This window comes from Dipodomys ordii, unplaced genomic scaffold (genome assembly GCF_000151885.1).
Source record: "Dipodomys ordii isolate 6190 unplaced genomic scaffold, Dord_2.0 Scaffold9, whole genome shotgun sequence".
Taxonomy (NCBI): domain Eukaryota; kingdom Metazoa; phylum Chordata; class Mammalia; order Rodentia; family Heteromyidae; genus Dipodomys; species Dipodomys ordii.
In genome coordinates, this window is record NW_012267225.1 from 12,266,585 (window position 1) to 12,292,698 (window position 26,114).

Here is a 26,114-nt window from a genome sequence, read left to right on the forward strand (position 1 = left end):
TAGCCCGTTCCCCAGCCTCCCTTAGCCCAGGAGACAATCAGACCTAACGGGAAGTCAAGTCAAGCAGGAACTCGTTTATTAACAGGGAGCATCCCCTTTTTAAAGCAAAAGACTGCATGGGAGGGGAGGAAATGGAACCAACCAATCACTGAAAGGCCATACCTTATCATGCACCTAAACTTCCATGAGTTGTTTACACACTGAACCTAAACAAATCTGGCTCTGCCCACTCAACTTCCTCTCAGGGCCATCTTTGCTACTTGTGTTCTCCACAGATTTCCCCACAGGAGGGATTTCATATACTTGGGTAGGCCTTTAAACATTTTGCTGCATTTTAGCCAGGTGCCAGGTTTCACACCTGTAATCTTAGTCCTTAGGAGGCTGAGATCCAAAGTCAATGTTTAAAGTCAGCCTGGGCAGAAAAATCCATGAAACCCCTTCTCCGTAATTACCAGCAAAAACCAAGGCTGGCGGCATGGCTCAGGTGCTACAGCGACAGCTAAACAAACAAGCCACGCAAACATGAGGCCCTCAGTTCAAACCAGAGTCTTGGCAAGAAAGCAAGCAGCCATATTTTAAATAACTCTTGCTTAAAATATTCTTTTATTTAGGAACATAATTGACTTTGGAAATAGGTAGCCCTAAGTTGTTTTGGGGGTTTGAACTTAGACTTGAGCCATGACTCTAGCCTTAGTCTTTTTTAAAGTAGTAAGAAAACCATAATGTGTATCATTGCATTCTGCCATTATTGGGCGCTTACATGCTAAGAAAATGCAGGTGAGTTATTATTTAAAGTGGGTAGGCTCAGACTGGATGTGGTTGGCATGTTCCTATAATCTCAGTGTTCAGGAGGCTGAAGCAGGAGAATCTTAGTTTGCCGTCACCCTGGGCTTTTTAGATTTTACTATTGTTAAATAGTAAAACCCTGTCTCAGAAACATTATGTGTATTTGTGTATAAATGTTGGGTAGCGTTATTTGGCTATTACAATACTGTGAACAGGTAACTTACTTAAACAACAGAAATTTATTGACAACTATTCTAGAAGCTGAGAAAACTTAGGATCAAGATTCATTCTCTGCCTTTTGTTGGATAGGTGATGCCTTCTAGCTACGTTCTTATATGGTGGAGAAAAAAAAGGAGCTCACAGAACCCTGATGCTTTTCCAGTCATGATCTCACCTCTTCCCAGTTGCTTTATTTCCTGAGAGCATCAGATTGTGCATCAGGTTGTTAGCATGTGCACTGTTTTAGAAGTGGGGATAGAGACATTCAGTATGCAGCCAGTAATGTCATAGATTTTTTTTCCTTAAATGTGAGTTTTATCTGTACATTGATCTATTCTTACGCTTTTTTTCTTGCCAGGTTTTGGCTCATTTGTGGAGAAAACTGTGATGCCTTATATTAGTACAACACCAGCAAAGCTCAGGAATCCTTGCACAAGTGAACAGAACTGCACTAGCCCATTTAGCTACAAAAATGTTCTCAGCCTCACTGATAAAGGAGAGGTATTTAACAAGCTTGTTGGGAAACAGCGCATATCTGGAAACTTGGACTCTCCTGAGGGTGGATTTGATGCCATCATGCAGGTTGCTGTGTGTGGAGTAAGTGAATTCACTTCCTACATTTTTGTGGATTGTAAATGCGATTTAATCAAAGTTAGTAAAAATATGGCTATAGATGTGGTAGTTAAGAATTTTCCTGTGGTAGGAGGAGGACACAGAATCAGAGGGAAACGGGAAAACATACAATAGAGGGGCCCATCAGCTGCACTGGACATTGAAATTGAACTAAGCAACGCAAAGACAGTGATGGGAAGGGAGGAATAAGAGGGAAAGAGGGAACAGCTTACACTAAGCAAAAGGAAAGAAATGTAACTATCACCTGATGTGGAAGAAGTAGTTGTATTGTCAAAGCTCATAGAAGTCACAAACTTATAAAGACCATGATAATGACTGTTTGCCTTGTGAAGGTTAAAATGTGTTTGTGACTTTGAGTATCACTATCTCACAATACTGTGAAATATGTGAAATTTATGTAATCACCTAATCTCAATTTAAAAAAAAAGAATTTTCCTATTCTTCTTGATCCTGGGCAGTTGACTTATTATAAATACTATCTTTTATTTTTGAGTTTTCACTATAATGTTTGCAATCCCAGGTTTCAGCTTTTAAGCTGAAGAAAGAGTAGAATTCAAGGTAGTACTTCGGCTAATAGTTCTTTTCTTTGGACTTTGTGGGGACAATACCCTCTGGGCTGCCTTTATCCATGCCTTATTCCATGTGATCAGACTACATTTGACAATTTGTCATGCTTTACTTCTCTAGAGCTAACAAAGATAACCCACTTTTGAAAGACCATTAGTATTAATAATAAGCCTAATTTAAAGTTTATTGTTAGGAGGAGATAAACAGTTGAATTAAGGCAATTTACATTTAGACACATACAATTATGTATAGAAAAAAGTATTTTACCACTTCTGTAAATTCTTCTACCATTTCTGTAAATTCAATTACACAATACATAACAACTAAAAGTCCTGGTTGATAGGTTAGATTCGATTGATTTATGCTGGGATAAATGTTTGATAATTCTTTCTATTAAAAAAATGTGCTGAGCACCAGTGGCTCATGGCTGAGATCTGAGGATCACAATTTAAAGCCAGTCTAGACAGACAAATAATTGAGTGACTCCTATCTCTATTATTATTATTTTTTTGGGGGGGGTCCGGTCATGGGGCCTGAACTCTGGGCCTGGGCGCTGTCCCTCAGCTCTTCAGCTCAAGGCTAGTGCTCTACCACTTGAGCCACAGCGCCACTTCCGGCTTTTTTCTTTTTCCTATCTCTAATTAACTAACAAAATACTAAAAGTGGAGGTATGGCTCAAGTGATAGAATGTCAGTGTTGAGCATAAGAGCTTAGCAAAAGCTTATGGGTGGTGGGTGGTGGAGAACAAGACCTGAAGCAGAGTGAAGGAAGAAGTAAACTTGAGATACTCAACAGATACTATACCACCTACAGATAGACAGGGCACCATGGCTTCTGTTGCTGAGTAAAACTAGAAAAACAAGTTTTAAAAGGAGCTGAGATGTCCATGTAGACAATTAGAAAGAAAGCCGAACAGTGGAATAGAGCAGCTTCAGTCTGTGGGATCTTCATTTATTAGAGGATTGTGAGAATTGTGTAAAGAAAAGATAAAGAGTAGAATCAGGTGAAAAGTATAATAATAGTGTGTATGAAAAGTAACAGGTGATGGTGTTATTGACAGCATTTTAAAATTGAAATCCTTTCATTTGAAGTCACTGATTGGCTGGAGGAACGTCACCCGGCTGCTGGTGTTTTCCACGGATGCCGGCTTTCACTTTGCTGGTGATGGGAAGCTTGGTGGCATTGTTTTACCAAACGATGGACGGTGTCATCTGGAAAATAATGTCTACACAATGAGCCATTACTATGTAAGTGCTAAGGTCTTATCTAAGTGAATAGGTTAATGTTGCAGTTTGAATCTGTGTTTTATCCTAAGGGCTGTGTGAGGGTTTCAGGGATTCAGGTTTTGTCATGCTAGCAAGTATGGTCCATAACGCCATGTCCAGGGAAGTCTCTTATTGCTGTTTGTGAAAGTGTGCATACTCCTTGTGCTTGACAGGGGCCTACCTGGCTGTAAGGGGGGCTTCTCACCTTGAGAGGGGGGGAATCTCTGGCTCTAAGAGATACTTCTCACACTTAGACAAGTGCTTTGCTGGGGGTAAGGGGCCACTTTATTCCTGAATCAATTTAACTGACCATGCAGCATCTGGTAGTCACATTGGCATTATTCTTCTTAACAATTTACCTAGGTTTACACACTTACATTTTATATGGCTTTTAAAAAGTGGGCATCATGTCTTTATTGAAAATAAATATTAGAAGTTATTCAAGGTCTAGAACAATACAAATCATTTTATTTCCTTAAGTGATAGATAATAGAACTTTTAATATGAGCTTTAATTATAACTTAATTATAGAACTTTTAATTTTATTGTCCTCACATTTAGTATATGTGCTGCTGAAGTGAGCACAGTCCTTACATTTAAAGTCCATAGATTATATTACTGTTTAAGATCTATTAAGATGGATATGTGTGTGTATATACATTTGTATGTATACAGACATACATTTATGTGCATATATATGTGTATGAGAAGAGGATTTGAAATTCAAATACATACTTCCAACTTAGCAATTGTTTGCTTTTGATATTCTTATTTGAAGGCCATCTTGCCCAAGGAAATCTGTTATATATGTAAGTTTATAAATAGTTCAAAAAATACTGAAAAATCAAAATACAGGAGGTGACAGGAGGATTACAGGCTATAGCCAGTCTGGTTTACTGTCTCACAATAACAGGTGGGCACCAGAGGCTCATGCTTTTAATCCTAGGTGTTCAGGAGGCTAAGATCTGAGGATCATGGTTTGAAGCCAGCCTGGGCAGCAAAGTCCATGAGATTCTTACTCCAATAAACCACACAAAGCTGGAAATGAAGCTGTGGCTCAAATGGTAGAGTGCTAGCCTTGAGCAAAATAGCTTGCTGCACACACAAAAACAGCAAAGACAAACAAGAAAAAGTGAACTACATTAGAAGCATATTTTTACATACTAAAACATATTGCTTCTCCCCTTAGGATTATCCGTCTATTGCTCACCTTGTCCAGAAACTCAGCGAAAATAATATTCAGACAATTTTTGCAGTTACTGAAGAATTTCAACCTGTTTATAAGGTAAATATAATTGAGATAAAAAGTTCTTTTGTTTTTGTTCATTTTTGTTTAGCAAAATTTGAGGCATAATTATGTCTTCATTGAAGACCACTATGTAGGCAGACTGAATTTAACAAAAGGAATTTAATCCAATTTTAGTCACAAACTGTGAAGCTAGTTACCTTTTTCAAGATTTGATACCTGAAGCTACTTAATAGGAAATGTTATTTCAAGATAAATATTACTTGTTTAATAGATTTTTTAAATAGTTTAAGTAATACTGATATTTTGCATGTTTTATCTTTCCATCGCAGGAACTAAAAAATTTGATCCCTAAGTCAGCAGTGGGAACATTATCTGGTAATTCTAGCAATGTAATTCAGTTGATCATTGATGCCTACAATGTGAGTAGATTTTAAGTAAGATCAGCTTTGAACAATACCCCATTAAGGATACTTTGTTTTAGAAAAGTAAATATTCACTTAACAATTTTCCAAGCTAAGAGAGCACTAGCAAAAACAAAGACATAAAACTTGAGTTCTGTATCTGGGGAAAAAAGTTTCTATTGTCTTCCAAAAGCATTGTCTAAACAAAAGACAAAATATGATAAAGGAATGTGTGGAATTTCCTGAACATCTGTTTATATGTCATTAAGCAAAGATCTCATTGCAAACAGGTATAAAATTTGTATTTAGATATATTGTTATTTATTCAACATTTTCCCCCCTAAGTATGCTTAGTGGTTTTGTCTATTTTGATGAATTGTGCTAGGAAAATTTTTCTTTTTTTGCACTAATTCAGAGAATGTTTTCTATTTTCAGTAAGTATATACATACACTCAGATATGAACATGTGAGAGTACCATTAAGGTTATAGCACTATGAAGCAGTACACATATGTCTATAATTTAAGCTGCTATTTATACCTGCCTTATAAAGAGGTCTGGTATTGTGTTTTCTTCACATATGGAAAGGAGTTGAAACTGAAAAGAAATTATAGCTGAGGTAATACTTTATTTGACCACTAATGATACTTATTAAGCATTGGCCAAAAATCATTTCTATGTAATCTGAAGGCATTTAGTATGATTGTATGTGACATACACCCTCTCCCAGCCTCCCCAATTCTGTGGTTGCATTTTAGATATTTTTTAACTCATACCATTGGGGTTCCAGAGATGTTTGATATTTTAAGTAAGGACTGACTTTCAGCCTCTCAGGGTGGTCTTTTTTTTTTTTTGGTGGGCTTGAGAGCAGTGTTGACAGTCAAACCCAGAACTCACGCATGCTAGGCAAGTGTTCTACCACTGAGCTACCTGCACCTGTCCCTCACAAGCCACTTAACGTTTACATTTTTCTGCCAGGACCACAGGCATTCTAACAAATTTGTTCCCAGTTTGTAGAGTAGATCATTTACGGTGCTCTTTAGCTTGAAGAGGAAATACAAATGTTCATTGGGGAAAGAAAACATCTCTTCTCTGTTTCTAATAATTAATGTCAGGCCTCTGTGCTATATAATCATTAATGTTGTAATTGAACTAAAAACACTCCTATTATACACATTATTTTGAAGATTGGACTCTTAATTAGAAGTTATTACTCTGAGTTTTCTAATCCTTCAGGCAGGCTTGGATTAAATTTTTTGTTGTTATTGTTATTACAGTTCATTGTACTCATGTGTTTTACATTCGGGTAGTATTTTATTTGACTTCCTTATTGACAATCAACTTACCTTTTAGTCCCTTTCCTCAGAAGTCATTTTGGAAAACAGCAAATTGCCAGAAGGAGTAATGATAAATTACAAATCCTACTGCAAGAATGGGGTGAATGGAACAGGGGAAAATGGAAGAAAGTGTTCCAATATCTCCATAGGAGATGAGGTATATCCTATAACCATTTTCTATAGAAAAGAAAAAAAATGCTCATTTATAAATACATTTACAAAAAAAAATTCAGCTTTATTGGCAGCTTAATTTAGTTTCCTTTTTCTCTTCCAGGTTCAATTTGAAATAAGCATAACTGCAAACAAATGTCCAGAAAAAGTTTCTGGAAACAGTAAGAATTCTGAAACCATTAAAATTAAGCCTCTGGGCTTTACTGAAGAAGTAGAGATTATTCTTCACTTCATCTGTGAATGTGAATGCCAAAATGAAGGCATTCCTGAAAGTCCCAAGTGCCATGAAGGGAATGGGACATTTGAGTGTGGAGCTTGTAGGTAAGCTGGGGACTGGAAGGACAGAGGGCATGGTGCCTTTGAAAATTGTAGGCAGTGTCTTAATACTGGTATACGCATATGAAACCTCAGTTTGGACAAATCATTTGTTCCAATCACCATTGCAATTCCACTAGATGAGTTTAAGGATCTTTCCTGTCTGTTTTTTTTTTTTTTTTTTGTCGTGGGGCCTGAACTCTGGGCCTGGGTGCTATCCTTCAGCTCTTCAGCTCAAGGCTAGTTCTCTACCACTTGAGCCAGAGCTGCATGTCTGGCTTTTCCTGCTTATGTGGTGCTAAGGAATCGAACCAAGGCCTTGCACATGCAAGGCAAGCACTCTACCACTGAGCCACCTTCCCACACTTATACAGAAACTTTTAATTTAATCTAGTCTCATTCATCCATTCTTGTTCTATTTTTGTTTGGCAATTAGGATTCTATTCAAAAAGCCATTCTGTGCCTATAGTTTCCAGAGTTTTCCCTGAAGTAGTTTCAGAGGGGCAAAGCTTACATTTAAAGCTTTTATCCAATTATAGTTGATTTCTGTACAGAGTAAGCCGTAACAGACTCCTGGTATAGATAATCAGTTTCTTAGCACTTTTTTTTTTTAAAAGCTGTCTTTTCCCCCATGCGTTTTTGGCTCCTTTATCAGAGATTAGATGGCTCCAGGGTGGGTGTATTTGTGGATTTTGCTGGTCAATTGGAGATGAAGACTCTCTAAAATATATTTGACTGGCTTGACCTTGAACCACAATCATCAGATCTCACAGCTGCCTGAGTAAGAGTTACAAGCTTGAGCCACTGGTGCCTGGCTGAAAGTCTTTTGATTGGAGAGTAGAAACAATTAACATTCAGGGTTGATACTGAGATCTGTGTCATATTTCTTGTCTTTTCGTTTGGTCAGTCGTGGGGCTGAACTCTGGGCCTAAGCGCTGTCCCTCAGCTCTTCAGCTCAAGGCTAGCACTCTACCACTTGAGCTACAGCGCCACTTCCAGTTTTCTAGTGGTTTCTTGGAGATAAAAGTTTTATAGACTTTCCTGCCTGGGCTGGCTTTGAACCGAAATCCTCAGATCTCAGCCTCCTGAGTAGCTAGGATTACAGGTGTGAGCCACCGGTGCCCAGCTCATTTTGTTTTTATAGTGCTTGCTTTTTCCTATGTTGCTAATCTCATTAAATAGGATTTATTCTTTCCTGTGTTTCTCTGTTTTCATTTGTCTTTTTGTATGTAGTATTCCTTTAATTATCTTCTGCAGTGCCAGCTTAGTAGTCATGAATTTGTTGTACTTTTGTGTATCATGGAGGATTTTTATTTCTTCCTTAATTATGAGAGAGAATTATGAACTGAGAAATTATGAAAAAATAAAAGGGCACCACGGTTCCCCCCCCTCCCATTTTTTCAACTGGCTTTTGTTGTTGTCTTCTTTCCAGCAGGTGGCAGCATAGTTACAGTTCCCAGCCAGTGGCAGAGAAGAAATTAAAGATTTTACTGATCCCACTTACCTTTTAACTTGAGGCTTTCCTGTTTCCTACATTGTGTTAACTCATTTGGTTGTGATCAGCTGTTTCTCTTGGTGTTTTCCTAGTCCAACTGCCGCTGTTCACCTTACTGTTTAGCTTCCTATGTGGAGCTGATACTAAAAGCTCTGTGCATTCATACTTCAGTGCTCCATGTTTTGTCTTCCTGGGGTTTCTGTGATACAAATGCTGTGTGAGTTAACAGAATTTCCTGCAGCTTCTATCTGAATGAACTTCAAGTTCCTCGGGAGGGCCCCTCTCAGACTCATCACAAAGATAGAAACTTTGGGGGTATCCTTGGAATTCAGATCACTGTCTTACCTACTCTAATTTCCTTAGCCACTCTTTCTCAGAAGCAGTTTTATATCCGCCCCACCCCCTTATACTGCTGCATAGTTGGGAATTGCTGCCACTTGTAAATTTTATAGAACAGTGTTTGGGGAAATATATCAAACTGATAAGGGTGATTTTTTTTCCTTTTTCTTTTTTTTGGTGCTGTTCTTGGGTGCTGTCCCTGAGCTTCTGTGCTCAAGGGTAGCACTCTACCACTTCATTGGCAGTGCCACTTCACTTCTGGCTTTTTGGCAGTTAATTGGAGATAAGAATCTCATGGACTTTTCTCCCTGGGCTGGCTTTAAACTGCAATCAACTGCAATCCTCAGATCTCAGCCTTTTGAGTAGCCAGGATTACCAGTGTGAGAAATCACACCTATATTGCCTGGCCTAGCAATAATGATGACTTTATCTGAGAAATAGAATTAGGAAGTAAAAAGGAATGTTTATACTGCACTTCATTAAGTTTGCATTTCTTGAATAATTTTTTTAGCAATTTTACATGTTGTAAAATTAAAAAAAGGAAATGGTGTTATTGTAGAATGTAGACCCTAACTTAAATTTTATAGCTATTTTTCTTTCTGTTATTGAGATTCATACTCAAGTTCTCCTGCTTGCATGACTGGTGCCCTGCCACTTGAACTGGGGTGTATCTGAGGTGGTAGAGCACTTGCCTAGCAATAGCAAGCACAAGGCCCAAAGGTCAAAATCCTCATACTGCAAGAATAATTTATAAGCAAGTGACTATGTTTATTTTTTGTATAGATTTTTATCATGAACATTCCCGCATACTATGTTAGTAGTTCAAGAGATTGTTCAGTTTTGTTTCTTCTTCATAACTTTGTGGCATTGCAACTGGAAATCTTTCTTCAGGTGTAATGAGGGTCGTGTTGGCAGACATTGTGAATGCAGTACAGATGAAGTTAACAGTGAAGACATGGATGCTTACTGCAGGAAAGAGAACAGCTCAGAAATCTGTAGTAACAATGGAGAATGTGTCTGTGGACAATGTGTGTGTCGGAAGAGGGATAATACAAACGAAATTTATTCTGGCAAATTCTGCGAGTGTGATAATTTCAACTGTGATAGATCCAATGGCTTAATCTGTGGAGGTAAGAAAAAGCACTGTAAGTTGTTACAGACTGATTTCCCCAGTATGGTAAAAATATTAGGAGTTACTCAATAGTCCAATGGCAAAGGGACAGCATTTGGGGTCAGTCCATCCTTAGATACACTTTCCTATGTGTTGTTGGTTACTTTTGCTTTTTAAGTAAATGCTGTGATATTTTATGCTTACGATTATTTTGAGAAATGGTCTTTATAATTGCAGGAAATGGAATTTGTAGGTGTCGTGTGTGTGAGTGCTACCCCAACTACACTGGGAGCGCATGTGACTGCTCTTTGGATACTGGTCCATGCACTGCAGTAAATGGACAGATCTGTAATGGCCGGGGCATCTGTGAGTGTGGTGTCTGCAAGTGTACAGACCCAAAGTTTCAAGGTCAAACTTGTGAGACGTGTCAGACCTGCCTTGGTGTTTGTGCTGAGCATAAGTAAGCATTTCCTAATTACTTGAAATTGTATTTGTCTTTTTTCACCTAATATGTATTAGAGTTATCACTAAAGCCGGGACAAGTGCTGGTATGTTCTATAAATAAATGCCCCAAAAATGTCTTCCTCATTAGCTAGTGTATGTTTGTCATCTGAGAACTGTGCTATTATTTTGATAGGAAATTGCTAGATAATTGAATCTGTGTGGTTACTTTTATTAAATTATCATTGCTACCTTTTTTTTTTTTTTTAATGGTGCTGGGGATTAAACCAGGTGCGGGCCTTTTGTTCTACTGCTGAGGAATATTTCTGGCCAACTTACAATGTTAACTCAGCAAAATTAAAGGTTTTACCCTTGATTGATTATAATTGATCCAATAATAATACTTTTAAGTTCTGGTTTATGCTATCATTTTAATACAGACCTTGTTTTATGATCTGTTTATTGAATTTATTTTTATTATTTATTTAATTGGAATTCTATTAAAATTTCATTTGTGGAAGTAGTTTTTTTTTAGAAACAAGCAATTTTTATTAGTCAAAAAATATGTAATTGCTAGTATTGTCTAACAACATTGATTATTGGTATTAAAATTTAACTTATTTTTTTCTATGCCACTTATGGGGCTATAACTCCATTATCATTTGAGCCATCTTCCCACTTCTAGCATCTTACTGTTTTACTGGAGATAGGAATCTCTAAGATTTATCTACCCAGATTGGTTCAGAACCAAAATACTTAGATCTCAGGCTAATTTTAAGGAGGAGGTGAAAGGTAAAATAAAAAGTGCAGGTTCGGGCTGGGAAGGTGGCTCAGGGGTAGAGCACTTGCCTTGCATGCAGGAGGCCCTGGGTTCGATTCCTCAGCACCACATAAGCAAAAAGGAAAAAGCCAGAAGTGGTGCTGTGGCTCAAGTGGTAGAGTGCTAGCCTTGAGCTGAAGAGCTGAAGGACAGCACCCAGGCCCAGAGTTCAGGCCCCACGACTGGACCCTCTTCTTCCCCCCCCCCCCCAAAAAAAAGTGCAGGTTCTTTCACCCTTACAAAGAGAGCATATTCACATGGTCAGCAAAGGCAGCCCGTTTGCCTAAGTCAGCTTTGTTGGAGGCAGAATGCAGATTGAGACCTCATGTACCCTTTCCCCTTTGGCTGTAGCTTTTCCAGCCACCTCATTAATATTAGCTGTATTCATGCAGATTACTGATGGAAGCTGGAATCTACACTTCCCATCCAAAAACGTACTCTGCCTCCATGTTTATTCAAATCCTCTTTCATTGTTCTTGGTTCATTAATGTCACAGGGTTAGCATGCAAAATGTTTCTTAAATAGTACATTTAAATATCCTTTGTTTTGACAGAGAATGTGTTCAGTGCAGAGCCTTCAATAAAGGAGAAAAGAAAGACACGTGTGCACAGGAATGTTCACATTTCAACCTGACTAAGGTAGAAAATCGGGACAAGTTGCCCCAGCCTGTCCAGGTGTATCCTGTGACCCACTGTAAGGAGAAGGATGTGGATGACTGCTGGTTCTACTTTACCTACTCAGTGAACGAGAATAATGAAGCCATTGTTCATGTTGTGGAGACTCCAGGTAGAACCAATAATTATATACATTCATTTTCTTTTATATGTTGCTTTGACTATCCATCTTATTGTCAGATTCCCTAATATCTGCAAACAAACTCCAACTCTGTAAGGTACAATTTAGGGGATTTTTCTTTTTTTCAAAACTTAAAATACTTTTTAACCATGAAATAAGGAATCAAGAGTCAAGTTTAAGTTTTCTGATAGGAATGTTTAGATATTTAGATAAGTAGTCTAGTTAGTCTGGTCAGTGTTTAGTCTGTTCAAGGCACTTAGAATCAAGCCTGACAATCAGTCCTCAATTGATGATACTTAAATTTGAACTTGGTTTAAAACATAATTTGCTAGACGATATTGTGGGGTTTTTTCCCCTCAAATCTTAAAATTTTTATTATGATAACAGATTCTCCACCAGCTACTGTTTACTTTTCAACTTTTTTGCCTAATTCCTTCTTTTTTTCTTTTAAAATGTATTGTAAAGGTGATAAACAGGGGAGTTAGGAGTTATGTAAGTAAGGTAATGAGTATATTACATTGTGAACACTGTTACCCCGAGGATATTGTTTTTCTTTTTAATGTTTTTTATTGTGAAAATACTGTACGGAGGGGTTACAATTACATGAGCAAGATAATATGTACATTCCTTATCAAGCACTGTTACCTCCTCCTTTTGCTTTTCCCCTACCATCCCTTCCCTCCCATCTCCACAACTACACTCCCCCCTCATCCTCCTCCCCCCGCCCCACGCCCCACTCCTGCCTAAATTGTAAAGTTCGTTTTTCAACATAGCAATGGATCCACCTGTATCCCTATTTAAACAATTTGTTTTTTCCCTTCCCCTCCGCAAATTATACCAACGTTAAATACAGTGAAAACAGGTTATACCATGGGGGAGGACCCCGAGGATATTGTTAAGTGTAGAATTGGTTCAGCTGCTCAGGAAATAAAATATGTTTATATCTTGATTTATTAGCTTTTTCTAGTAGATTTTTCTGAAGTTTCTACATTAGCATATAGCTTTTGTGAGCATATTGGAAAAGGTAATAGACTTAATTATGGGAAACTGCTAAACTTTGTAAAGGTCCTGTTTTCTTAGTACTGTCTTTGAACATCACAAGTTCTCCCTCACCACTCCCCCAGTATTAAATATTGAAAGAAGGTCCATAGGAGTGATCCACTGAGTTACACTACCAGCCCAGGATGTTTTGTGTGCTGTTCCTTTTGTTGTTGTTGTTATTTTTTTTATTTCATTTTTTTCCATAAATGCCAGTGAGAATGTTGGATCATTTGGCACTTCTACTTTTATTTTTTTTTGTTGGTTGTGGGGCTTGAACTCTGGGCTTGGATGCTGTCCCTCAGCTCTGCAGCTCAAGGCTAGTGCTCTACCACTTGAGCTACAGCACCACTTCCAGCCTTTTCTGTTTATGTGGTGCTGAGGAATCGAACCCAGGGCACTCTACCACTGAGCCACCTCATTTTTTCTTTATGGAGGTTGCTTATAATTAAGAACTTCATTTTCTAACTGGAGCTTGTAAATGTTTAAAGTTTGATATTTCCTGGATTTACAGTTTAGGACCTGTAAGCTATATGAGTTCATCTTTGAATTTGGATTAAGGTTTGGTTGTTTTGCGTATGATTGGCTAATATTTTCAATACCACTTCCTTTTTCTATTTTTGTGTAAATTGAGTGATCTTGTAAATAGAGGCTTATTTCTTTAAAATCTATCACTTAAATAATTTCTTAACTGATATAAAAAAGTTTTTACAGATTAACGTAATGTGATGTTTTGATGTGTGCACATACTTTATAATGTTTAAATCGTGTTTAGTATAGCTACTCAAACATTGTTTCTTTGGTGAAAACTTTCAGTGTACTTGTATTTATTGTGGGGCTACAGTTTGAAGATAAGGCTTGTACTTGGTAGGCAGGCACTTTGCCACTTGATCCACAACCCCAGTGTTCTTTTTTGTTGTGCTTTTTGGGTAGCATTTTACATTTTTCTCTGCCCAGGTCCAAAGCTCAGACTGATCCTCCTAGCTATGTCTCTGGTAGCTTTGATTGACAGCATGATCTACCACACTCAGATTGTTGGCTGAGATGGTGTGTCAACTATTTGCCAGGGTTGGCCTGCTGTTAATGCCCATCATCCATTTCCCACTACCCTACCCTTCTAGTACAGCTTACTTGCTGTTGATGCTTTTGAGTTTTTTGTGTTCTGTTAAATGTATAGTTTGTTTAATATTTTATTCCATCTTATAGATTGTCTCAATTCCTTCTTTATCTTTTAACTTATTTTGTTATGCAAAAACTTTGAAATTTAACCTAGTTTTGTCTAGTTTTGCTTTTATTTCCTATGTTTTTATGGTCTTTTCCAAAAAGACCTTGCCTATTACAGTGTCCTGAATTATACCCCCTGTATTTTCTTCTGAAAGTTCCATCGTTTAGGTCTTCCCTTTAAGTCTTGAATTCATTGTGACTTTATTTTTATTTTTCTACATGTGGACGTCTGATTTTTTTCCTAGCACCATTAAAGATGACTGTCGTTTTTTTCAGTGTGTGTTCTTTTTTTTTTGGCGGGGTGGTGGTGGTGGTGGTCGTCGTGGGGCCTGAACTCTGAGCCTGGACGCTGTTCCTCAGCTCTTCAGCTCAAGGCTGGCGCTCTACCACTTGAGCCACAGCGCCACTTCCGGCTTTTTTCTTTTTGCTTATGTGGTGCTGAGGAATCGAACCTAGGGCCTCATGCATGCAAGGCAAGCGCTCCACCACTGAGCCAACTTCCCAGCCCCTCAGTGTGTGTTCTTAACACTTGTTTAACCTCAGTTGGCCATAGATGTGGGTTCCATCAGCCCATCTGTTTCTAGGCCATCATTTATCCATTTCTCTACTCCCCATATGTATTTTAGAATTGATATGTTGATTCCTGCAAAATCTCTTCCAGGATTTTGATTGGGACTGGTTTGAGTTCCAAAGTAGGCATAGTTGACTCTGTGAAAGCAGGATATCTTCTAATTTGTGAACATGGAACATTCTCCATATTCCAGATCTTTTTGAATTGTTTTAGCTTTGTTTAAGAGTTTTTAGTGGAAAATCTACTTTACTATGATTATACATAAACTTTGGAGGATTTTGACATGATTTTAAGTGATATTTTAAAGTCTAAATTTGCACTTTTTTTTTTTTTTTTGGGTCGTGGGGCCTGAACTCTGGGCCTGGGCGCTGTCCCTTAGCTCTTCAGCTCAAGGCGAGCGCTCTACCATTTGAGCTACAGCGCCACTTCCAGTTTTCTAGTGGTTTATTGGAGATAAGAGTTTCACGGACTTTCCTGCCCCGGCTGGCTTTGAATCACCATCCTCAGATCTCAGCCTCCTGAGTAGCTAGGATTACAGGCGTGAGCCACCGGCACCCGGCATAAATTTGCACTCTTTTAGAAATAAATGTTTTGCATGTATTAGGAAATACCTGGATTTTTCTGACCAGCTATTGGTGGCATGTGCTTATTATTCCAGCTGGGTCAGGAAATACAAATAGAAAGATGATAGTGTAGGCCTTCTTGGGCAAAAAGCAAGATTCTGTGTCAAAAAATAGCAAGAAGGACTGGAGGCCTGGCTAAGGCGGTAGAAGGCCTGCCCAGTCAGATTTAAAGCCTGAATCGTACAAAAACGGAATCCAAACAAGTACCACTCCCATGATTTTTATTGATCATGTATCCTACAATGTTGTAAAGTCACTTGTTAGCTTCTTAACAGTTTGAGATAGTATGTTCTCACTTACCTTGAGTTTTAAGCACTATTTATTATATAAGACTGTTCAGCTTTTTGTGTTTGTGGTTGGACTTTGTACTTACTCACGACCTTTCATGGTTATCATCCTTCTCCTTCTCTCCTAGATTGCCCCACTGGTCCAGACATCATTCCAATCGTAGCTGGTGTGGTTGCTGGAATTGTGCTGATTGGCCTTGCCTTACTGCTGATTTGGAAGCTTTTAATGATAATTCATGACAGACGGGAATTTGCTAAATTTGAAAAGGAGAAAATGAATGCTAAATGGGACACGGTAAGTTGCAAAGCAACTAAAAATTAAGGTGACTTAAAAAGTAAATGTGCCTCTTATTGCTAAGACTATTTATTAAAGCCCTCTTTAAATAACTCATTCCCTAATGAATTTGAATTGGAACATTTTTAATAGATTTAAACTAAATCTGCTGATCTACTCTTTTAATAAAGTGGAGTGGAATCTCAACTCTCATTACCAGTAGCAAACAAATCAGTGAGTCCCCCACCCTCCACCCCTGAACCTAAAGAAGAAAGTACCATATTTAAAAAGCTACATAAAACTGAGTGCCAATGACTCTCACTTATAATCCTGGCTACTCAGGAGGCTCAGATCTGGAGCATCATGATGAGAAATCAGCCCAGCCACAGAATCTGTTAAACTCCATTTCCAGAATAATCAGCAGAAAACAAGTCAGGTTAAGGGTTGCTTGGGCAGGAGGGAGCAAAGGATTGAACAGAGAAGAGGACACCAAAATTTTCTTGACATGATTTCTGTCTGTATGCATTTGAAACTCAAAAAACTCTGAACTTATGGTATAATTTATTCTATATAAATTAAATCTTATTAAACGTTGCTGTTTGAAAGCAGTTTACAAAATTTGACTGGAAAGTTTGTGCTAGCATTTAATAGTGGATTCTGGTATGGATTCAGAGTTGGGCATATGGCTCTCCTGTATTCATCTTTTGATACAAGAAGGCATGGAGAATCCTCAGTCTCTTTTATCCTAGGTGCTAAACACTGAACATCCAGTATCATATGTAATTATTGTATCATTAGGTCTAGACTACAGATAGGTCACTACTATTTCTCAAGTATTTGCATTTCAGGAATTGTAGAAATAATAAAAAAGTTCTGTTTTTAGTGTTTAAACACTTAATTTTCTTTCTGATGAAATCATTAGAAACTATTTCTTTTACTTTAGCAAGAAAACCCGATTTACAAGAGTCCTATAAATAATTTCAAGAATCCAAACTATGGACGTAAAGCTGGTCTCTAAGTGCCGTTCGTATTTCTTTTCCCTTTGTGTCTTTGCATGTTAACTTTTTTATCTTTTCCTTACTGCACTGTGTGTCTCTCTTACCACTGTTGCTACTTTTTAAAAAGCTGTCTGGATTATAGCTGTCTTGTGGCTTTTCTTATTGCTTGTTGACTTGGTGCTTAGAAAGATTTCAAATAATTGAGAAGATGTAGAAGCAGCAGCTTTGTTTTAGTGCTTTGTAATCAGACAGGCCTAGGGTAATATTCCACTTAGTAATATTCCACTTACCTCCTGAGGTTCAGTTCCTATACCTGTGTCAGGATTGGGTTGGGTGGCTATAATATTCCCAACAGTACGAGGTAATCTTATCTTTATATCACAAATGATTTGTTACACTTTAGGGTTGAGTACTAAAAATTAGATATGAAATTGATTTTGAAATTATAAAAATGGAACATACTGTAATCTCTTGTAGTTTATAACTATAATATTATTGTTACTAGTTCTGGAAAGATTTTGAGTTTTTGTTTTTTTTTTAAGTTCTCAATCATAACTTAAAATTCAGCTGCTGAGGAGTGGAGATAAAGGGATCCCATTTCAAGACCACTTTGGGCAAAGTAGCATGAGAACCTATCCCCCCCAAAATGAACTAAAGATGGATTAGGAGCTTGCCTCATAGCACCAGGCCTTGAGTTCAGTGGTGTTCCTGTACACACTTGGAAGCTGTGGGGTGCGCGCGTACGTGCTTGTGTGTGTGTGTGTGTGTGTGTGTGTGTCTTCAATTGAATGATTATGGTTTTCAAATCTAAGATGGGAATTTTTTACAAAATAACTTTGTCAGTACAGGAATTTTAACTTAGGGTATTGTGTTTGATAGGCTTACAAATCAGTTGAGCAATGATTCCAGTGGTATATTTTGCTGGTTAATTTTGGGAATGGAGTCTTAGCAAACTTCTTTTCTGCCTGGTCTGACTTTGAGCTTCTAGAGCGTAGTCTTATAAGTAGCAAGGCTTCTAGGTATGAGTCACTGGTGCTTGGCTAACACAAAGACTTGAAAGAGAAACAAAGCACAGTCTTTGCTGAAAGTTCCATTGTTCTTCCTAGGTAGGATGGTGCACTCCTGTTATCCTAGTACTTAGGAATCTAGGAGGAAAGATCGAAAGTTCTAGGATAGCTTGGGAGGAGGCCTAGTGATTCATTATCTCAAAAAAAAAATGAATTCCACAGTTACATCCTGTTCTCCAAGCTTAAATGGATGATGTTTCCCTTCTATAGCTAGTGGACCACATTCTTCCTTACATCATTTCAAACTGCTTTACATATGAAATTTTGTGAAAAGCTTTCTAAAACTCATAAAAAAAGTTGTACTTAGAATGAAATTCTCCAAACTAGTGACAGAACCCTGCTTTTGTTCTCCAGCTGATTTCATTATGATAGGCCCATGGAGAATTCAGCTTTCCTCATCAACACCATACTTTGTAGAACATGAAGGTATTGGTAGTGTAGTTTATGGTAATACTAGCTAATGCTGCTGGGTGCTGGTAGCTCATACCTCTCATTCTTTCTACCTGCTCAGGAGGCTGAGATCTAAGGATCACAATTCAAAACTAGCCTGGACAGGGAAGTCCATGGGACTCTTAAATCTCCAATTAAATCACAGAAAAAGGTAGAAGTGGAGCTGTAGCCCAAGTGGTAGAGCACTTAACCTTGAGCAAAAAAGAGCTCAAAGACAGTGCCCAGGTCCAGAGTTCCAGCCCCAACACCGGCAAAAAAAATAAAAAACTGATAACCAATACTCGATGTTCTTAATGAAAATAGGAGCTACTTTTATTCCTGCCTCACACATAGAAAACAAGCACAGAAGGATTAGCTAACTGGACTAAGTTCACATAACTGGGTAGTGGGAGAAGTAAAATTCAGATCCAGGCAGTTGGACTCCAGGGTCCATGCTCCTAGGCTTTGCCATATAAAGTTCGGAGTCTCATACTTAGAAGCTGCCATTTTCTGTTTGGGGAAAGGTAGGTTATCACTCACTGTAATATATAGAGTTCTGGCAGTTTGTTGTAACTCAGGGAAACAGTACTTCTGTGCCAGAAGGCATGAGGAATCATTTTATTACACTTTTATTACATGGAACTCGACACTGCAGCTACACTTATTTATTTACTGCTGGAGTTCAGCAGTAGAGCTGATGAAGTAGAAGGATGAAGGAGGCTCTGGGTTTGCTACTCAGCACTGAAAAACAATAAAAAATCAAGAAAGGGAGGGGTGAGTTGGAGGGTCAAAGAAAGGAGGGACGGAGGGAAAAAAAGAAGGAAGGAAGGAAGGAAGGAAAGATGGAAGGAAGGAAGGAAGGAAGGAAGATCAGATAAAAGCCAAAACACGGTTTTATATTTTACAGGATAAAGGAATAACCAATAATACAAGGAATCCTAATTTGCCACATCTTATTTTTATTATTAAGCAATCATAAAACTTCACCAAGTTAAATTAAGACTAATCTATCTGATACTTTGTAGAAAGTCATATTTAAGAGATACATTGGTTACTGGGATTTTTTTTTCTTTATCAGAAGCAGTTAAATGCTAACAAATCACAAGGTATTTCTCACAAGACCCTTCCTGTATGTTAAGGATAGTTTGCAGGAAATCATTAAATTATTATTCATGCCTGGTAGTCATATCATTCACTTAGATTTTGGCTGAAGTGTTTCTTTTTCATCTAGAATAAGCATTTCCTGTAACTCAAGTGGCAGATGTTTGGTAAAAATTTTGTTATGTGTTATTGTGTAACAAAATTTCATGCAAGTTCATGACTACATATTATCTCAGGTTATCTTTTCTCAAAACCATGAAGTAGAAATTAAGAAGTTGTAAAACTGGATGCTGGTGTTTACACCTGTAATCTAGAGCCATTCTCAAGGCTGTGATCTGAAAGATCATAGTTTAAGGTATCCTGGACAGAAAAGTTCATTAGACTTCATCACCTAAAATTACTAGCTAAAAGCAGGGTTGGAGATGTGGATCAAATTGTAGAGTGCCAGCGTGAGAGACTGAGTTCAAAGTCCAGTATCACCCTCCCCCCCAAAAAAGAAGAGTACATCCTGGCTTATAGAACACTTTTCTAATGTAGAACAAAGTTTTCTAGTCATTAATAGACACTGCATTCTCATTAATAGGCACTGTAGTTATTTTAGCATGTGAGACTCATGTAGACACATTAGAAAAATTAGTCCTTTATCTCTTGCTGTTACATAAACTTAAGTGCAGATTTTAAATCTCATAGTTTGCATTGTGAACAGCAGGTAAGAGAGTCGAAATGATTTAAAGTCACCACTGTCAAGAATGGTTTTTTGAGTAGAGGTCCTTATCAGAGAATACAACCCTGCCTTCTAGATTTGAATACTTTTTTTTTTTTTTTGTGGGGTGGGATTGCATTCTGAATGATGGAAACTAATCTAAATTATGTTAGTTTACCTCCATTTAAGCTGCTGCCTAATGTAGACAGTGTAATTTTACTTCTAACCTTGCATGTTAAACTTTTGTTTGGATGGTCTTTGAAATAATAAACATAAGTTTTTGTGTATGGCAAACCAAAGTTCTCCAAAGGTAAGTTCTTGCATATAAAATCATATTTTGTACTCATGCTGGGTTCTTCTTTATATTTGCTTTTTTGGGGGGTCATTTCCTTAAAATTCTTAAAGCTCAAAATAAGGATACAGCCGGGCACCAATTAGCTTATGTCTGTAATCCTAGCTACTCAGGAGACTGAGATTTGAAGATTATGGTTTGAAGCCAGCCCAAGCAGGAAAGTCGGTTGGATTCTTACTTCCATTTAACCAGCCAAAAGCCAGAAGTAGAGCTGTGGTTCAAGTGGAGGAGCTCCAACCTTGAATGAAAAAGCTAAGGGATAGTGCTTGGGCCCTTTCTTCAAGTCCTAGTACCAACTAGAGAAGAGGAAGGCTGGGAAGATGCCAAAAATAATTCCACTTATCCAATGCATTTTTGAAAGAAGCTTAATTAAGTGGTACTTTATGGATCCCACCATTTGAAAGAATAGCAAGCAGCACTAGCTTCAGGTGGAAATAGAAGGGTGGAAATAATGAGTCTGCTGTATATGCACTCTTTAACTTTCTAAGCAGTTGTTAGGATCTGGTTTGTTGACTTACTTTAAAATGTATAACAAGTATTAGCTTCAGGTAAAATTAGAGCTTACAATAACGTTCTGATGACTTTGTCATCTAGATGATAGATTATTTGTCTGAGGGTTTCTGATTTCTTTCATGTTCAGAAACAACTAGTTAGGTTGTATTTTGAGGAGTGAAGGACTGGAGGCTAGGGCAAGGGGATAATCTTGGTCTAAGTTGTATTCACACAGCTGCTGAGCTGAAACCACATGGCTCATTTGGTGCCTTACAGGATCCAGCCTTAGCTGCTATACAGACCTTCTTTGTTGTCTTTCCATTCTAGAAACTTCAAAACGTACTCTTCCCCCTGTATTGCACATACTTAAAACTTGTGAACTGCATGCATTTCTCCATTGATGTGCATTCTATCAGTGTGCCATTCTATTCCCTCATCTTGACTTTGTGTATATAACTATTTACCTTTCAATAATTTATCTGTAGTCAATTTCACTATGAAAATACACCTAATCTTATTTTTCTTTCCTATTTTCCCCTTTTCATATCTGTCATTCATCAAACTTTGTTCTCTATGAGGGCAGAAGTAAGGTCTGTGGCTAAATTTATGCTTAAAGCATCACTGTCAGTACATTTTTGGTTCTTGAAATAATCTTGTATTGATGGCTTAGAGTCACTTCTGGGCCTACAGTTCTTATTATTTAGATGTAATATGGTGCTGAACACCATTATCATCTTTGTCATTTGAGGAAGAATGGTAATTTAACATTTTCCGCAATTTGGGAACTGGTGGAGGTACTCGCACTCTGGCACTGACTGGGCTAAGCGGAGCTCTGCACCAGTAACTTCTTTACAAGAGCTCAAAAGCTTCATTCTCCTGAGCAGGGCTCAAGATTCTAGTCTGGTCAAGCATCTTACATGTAGATTTAGAGTATTTCTTTTTTTTTTGGTCCAGTCGTGGGGCCTGAACTCTGGGCCTGGGCACTGTCCCTCAGCTCTTCAGCTCAAGGCTAGTGCTCTACCACTTGAGCCACAGTGCCACTTCTGGCTTTTTTCTTTTTTGCTTATGTGGTACTGAGGAATCGAACCCAGGGCCTCATGCATGCAAGGCAAGCACTCTACCACTGAGCCACCTTCTCAGCCCGATTTAGAGTATTTCTGTTAGGCAGAGTTAATGCATCTCAAACCCAGGCATGTCTGTGGTGGGCTATGCCTATAAGCTCATCTACTTGGGAGGTGGTGACACAATGACCTTGGTCTGAGACTCTGCTGGACAAAAGATGTGAGACCCTAATTTGAAAGAAAGAAAGAAAAAAGCACAACAAGACAAAGAATGTTGGTTCAGGTGGTAGAGAGCTTTCCTAGCAAGCAAGTGGTCCTGGGTGCAGTCAGTCCCAGTGAAGCAGAATAGAATACCAGCAAACAAAAGATTGGCCTTCAAATACGTGCAAAGGAGGCTCTCTGGTGGCAGCAGTGTCTTACCATCTATAGAGGACACTCTTAGAACAACCCTTCAGTGGAGGAAGGAGCCAAGAAAGAAGTCCTATCAGATACAGGGTTAGCAGCAGAAGTCCAGAGCTTATCCTCTTTATATGAGCCATTATTATTAATGTATTTTAGAAATTAAGAAATTAATTCTTACACGACTTCATTAAATGATTGTAATGTTTAACTTTATGATGTAATAATATAGGATTTTAATAGGGTAAATGATTAAGCTTTTTTTTTTTTTTTAGGGTGAAAATCCTATTTACAAGAGTGCTGTGACAACTGTGGTCAATCCGAAGTACGAGGGAAAATGAGTCCTACCTGTCAGATTTCATAACACTGAATGCAAAGTAGCAATTTTCGTAGTCACAGTAAGGTAGCTTTAGGGCACTGTTGCCATGGTTTTATTCATATGCAGGTTTTGAAAATGTATAATATGTATAATTTTAATTTTTTTTTTAATTTTGAAAATGATGTGTTAAAATCCATACCAGGGACTGACAAAGACTTGAGACAGGATTGTTATCCTTGTCAGCTAAGGTCACAGTGTGCCTTTTTGACCTCTTCTTCCTGGATGGTGAAATCCAACTACCATTGGATTACTGACATTTCTAGCATGATGGAAAGGCCAAGAGTTGAAGGAGCACCATAAGTTTCTGCTAATAGGATGTATGATTAGCCTCTCCTAATGATGCATTAAGACTGATTTTCATATTTTCAGATATGCCAGTTTTCAATTACACCAAATTGGAAGTACAAGTCCTGTTAGCTAGTGTTGGCTTGTTTTCAATCTATTCCACTAACTGCCTATTTGGACATGACTGATTGACATAGCTGAAACACAGTATGTTAAGAATTTTTGGTAAAATAACTATTAATAGTTGATGTACAAAAAGCCATAGGAAGAAATCAGAGTTAGGAAGGAAAAACAGATAGCTTTAAAACCTGTGTGCCATTTTAAGAGTTACTTAATCTTGGTAACTTTTATGCCTTCTTTTTTATAAATTCAAACCTTGGATAAAAATCCTGGGAATTTTTCTGCTCGAGTACTTGATTTAGCACTATTTACATTAAGGCCATAACTTATATAGCATTTGCTGACTGTGGGGACCTTTTAGATTTTTTTATTTTTTAGTTTAATTTGGTGCTTTTAATCACCTCTCCTAATCTTCAAATGTATCTGTTTGCAATTTAGGGGTAAGCCTTTTTTTTTTTTTTATCAGTACTTTCTCTTTGAAGTTTTAGCTGTAATTTTGCGTTTTCATGAAGATGTGAAGTTGAACATATGATGCTGCTTATCCAGCAGCAATCACCTAGGCAAGTCTTACCTTCAGCTGTGCTGCAGCAGACTGCCATGCTTCCCACTCACTCTGCCAATTGCTGGTCTGTTTCTTATTGTTCATGTTCTCGTTTTAAGTGCCTTTTAATTTTAACTCACTTTTTACAACGCTATTTACTGAAGTTATTTATTAAATAAAATGGCTAAAATACTTTAATTGGATGTTGGATGTTTTGACTCTTTAGTGCAATTCATCAGACTATGGACATTCAAAGGCATATGAGTTAAAGAAGTTGATAAAAGCTGGGGCACTGGTGGCTCACATCTGAAATCCTAGCTACTCACGCTGAGATCTGAGAAAGCAGTTTTCCTAACTGTAGGAATCCATTTGTTGGAAGCTGAAAGAACTGAATTAATTCCTTAATGTTGTCTGTCATAATATTGACTTATGAATGTATTGAGGAGTGAAACAGAGATAAGTATCTTTATAATACCCACAGAGGTTCTTTGAAGACACATGGAACCAACAGAACAACTGAACAATTCCTTGGCCTCTTACAATTTTTTCTGTTCTTTGACTGTTACTACAGATTCCCTTAATAAAGATGTTTCCATAAGACCTTGACCCCAAGACAGTTCACAATACTATTTAAAAGCTCACTAATAGATATTAGAATAATTGACATTTCCCCCCTCTGTTGTCTAGTTGTTGAGAGGTAATTTTCAGTAGAGGCCATTTGCCAGAAGCTCAAAGCTAGGTCTTTGAAGATTTCTAACCTAGTACTCTCAAAGATATTCAGAAGAGTATCTCTAAGACTCTTTCATTCTATAGATATATTTTGTTGGCTCTTTAGAATTTTTTATTTCCAGGATTCTTCTGAGAATCCAATGATAAAAGAGGCTTCTGAGTGATTAGTGGGAACAAGTATTCAAGCTGACTTTAGATCAAGATTGAGTAGCTCATCGGTCTATTGCAGAGAAGGTGATACATTAAACTAGAACCTTGGGAGTACAAAAACACTAGAAGGAAGGTTGAGACAAATGACTCAGTTCTATTTGGTTAAAGGTTCATGTATATCACACATACACACACAAACATACACAAAAAGAAACTGATACATTGGACTTGATCAAAATTGAGAAAGTTTATATGCCAGGCTCTTCTCAAGACAGTGACAAGAATGGGAGAACATACTTATTTGATAAGGGATCAGTACCTAGAATGTATAAAGCACTACAACTTAATGGAGATGAACAAGCCAGTTAAAAATGAGTAGATATTTGAATAGACATTTCTGTAAAAAGATGGCCAACAACCACATGAAAAGGTTCGCCATCATTTGTCCCCAGGAAGTACAAATTAAAATGATATTGAGATAGCACTTTGTACCCATTAGGTTGTAGAGAAATTGAGGTCTTCTGCATTACTGATAGGAATGTAAAATAGTAAAGACACTCTTCCTCCAGAAGTAAACAAAGACTGTAGGACTCAGCAGTTTTACTCTTGGATGTATACAAAAGATTTGAAAGCAGAGACTCAAAAATCATGTCAATATTCATTTCAGGGTCACTGGCAGTACCCCCAAAGTGAAAGTAGTCCCCTGACAAATGTATATATAAAGACAGTGGGATATCATGTGACCATTAAGAGAATGAAGTTCTTAGGCTATGTTCAACATTGAGTGACTTTGGAGATGTTATGCTAAGGTAGGTAAGCCAGACACAGAAAGACAAATATGGTATTACTACGTACATGAAATACCTTAAATAAGTTTCTAGATGCAAAGCCAGCTAGGATATTGGAGAGATAGAATGGAGGGATTGTGCTAATGGCCGGAGTTCTGTTTGGGATGATTTTCTGTTTAGAAATGGTGGTGGCACTTAAAAATGATAGCAGCAAAAAACAAAACCAGAAAATATATAAAGACTACCCACATAATGGGGAAAACATTTGCAAATCATTCACTCAGTCAAGGTCAAGGTCTTTTTATCCAGAATACATAAAGAGCACTTCAAAATAAATGAAGAAGATAAAAAATTAAGTTGGACAAATGATTTGAGGACCCTTCACTCAAGGTAGTAGATGGACAAAAAAGCCACACGGGAATGTAAAATCTGATCAAATTTTAGAATGGCTAAAATTTTAAGTGGCTAAAAATACTACATGTTGGTGGATGTGGCACAACTGGAGGTTGTGAGAATGAAAAGTTCACAACACAAGACTGAGCTGTTCTTTTGGCGTCTTC

At 37.7% G+C, this 26,114-nt stretch overlaps 1 protein-coding gene across 1 annotated transcript in view; it reads left to right on the top strand.

The window, feature by feature from the left end:
- Itgb1 (integrin, beta 1 (fibronectin receptor, beta polypeptide, antigen CD29 includes MDF2, MSK12)) overlaps positions 1-24,090 on the top strand; it is a 31,173-nt gene extending 7,083 nt beyond the window's left edge. The window contains exons 5-15 of the mRNA XM_013009324.1: positions 1,364-1,602; positions 3,297-3,452; positions 4,660-4,755; positions 5,049-5,138; positions 6,473-6,613; positions 6,731-6,948; positions 9,668-9,906; positions 10,125-10,347; positions 11,702-11,934; positions 15,815-15,981; positions 22,838-24,090. Coding sequence (XP_012864778.1) covers positions 1,364-1,602; positions 3,297-3,452; positions 4,660-4,755; positions 5,049-5,138; positions 6,473-6,613; positions 6,731-6,948; positions 9,668-9,906; positions 10,125-10,347; positions 11,702-11,934; positions 15,815-15,981; positions 22,838-22,903 — 1,868 coding nt within the window. The 3' untranslated portion in view covers positions 22,904-24,090. The remainder of the gene's footprint in view (positions 1-1,363; positions 1,603-3,296; positions 3,453-4,659; positions 4,756-5,048; positions 5,139-6,472; positions 6,614-6,730; positions 6,949-9,667; positions 9,907-10,124; positions 10,348-11,701; positions 11,935-15,814; positions 15,982-22,837) is intronic.
- Positions 24,091-26,114: the final 2,024 nt, after the last annotated feature.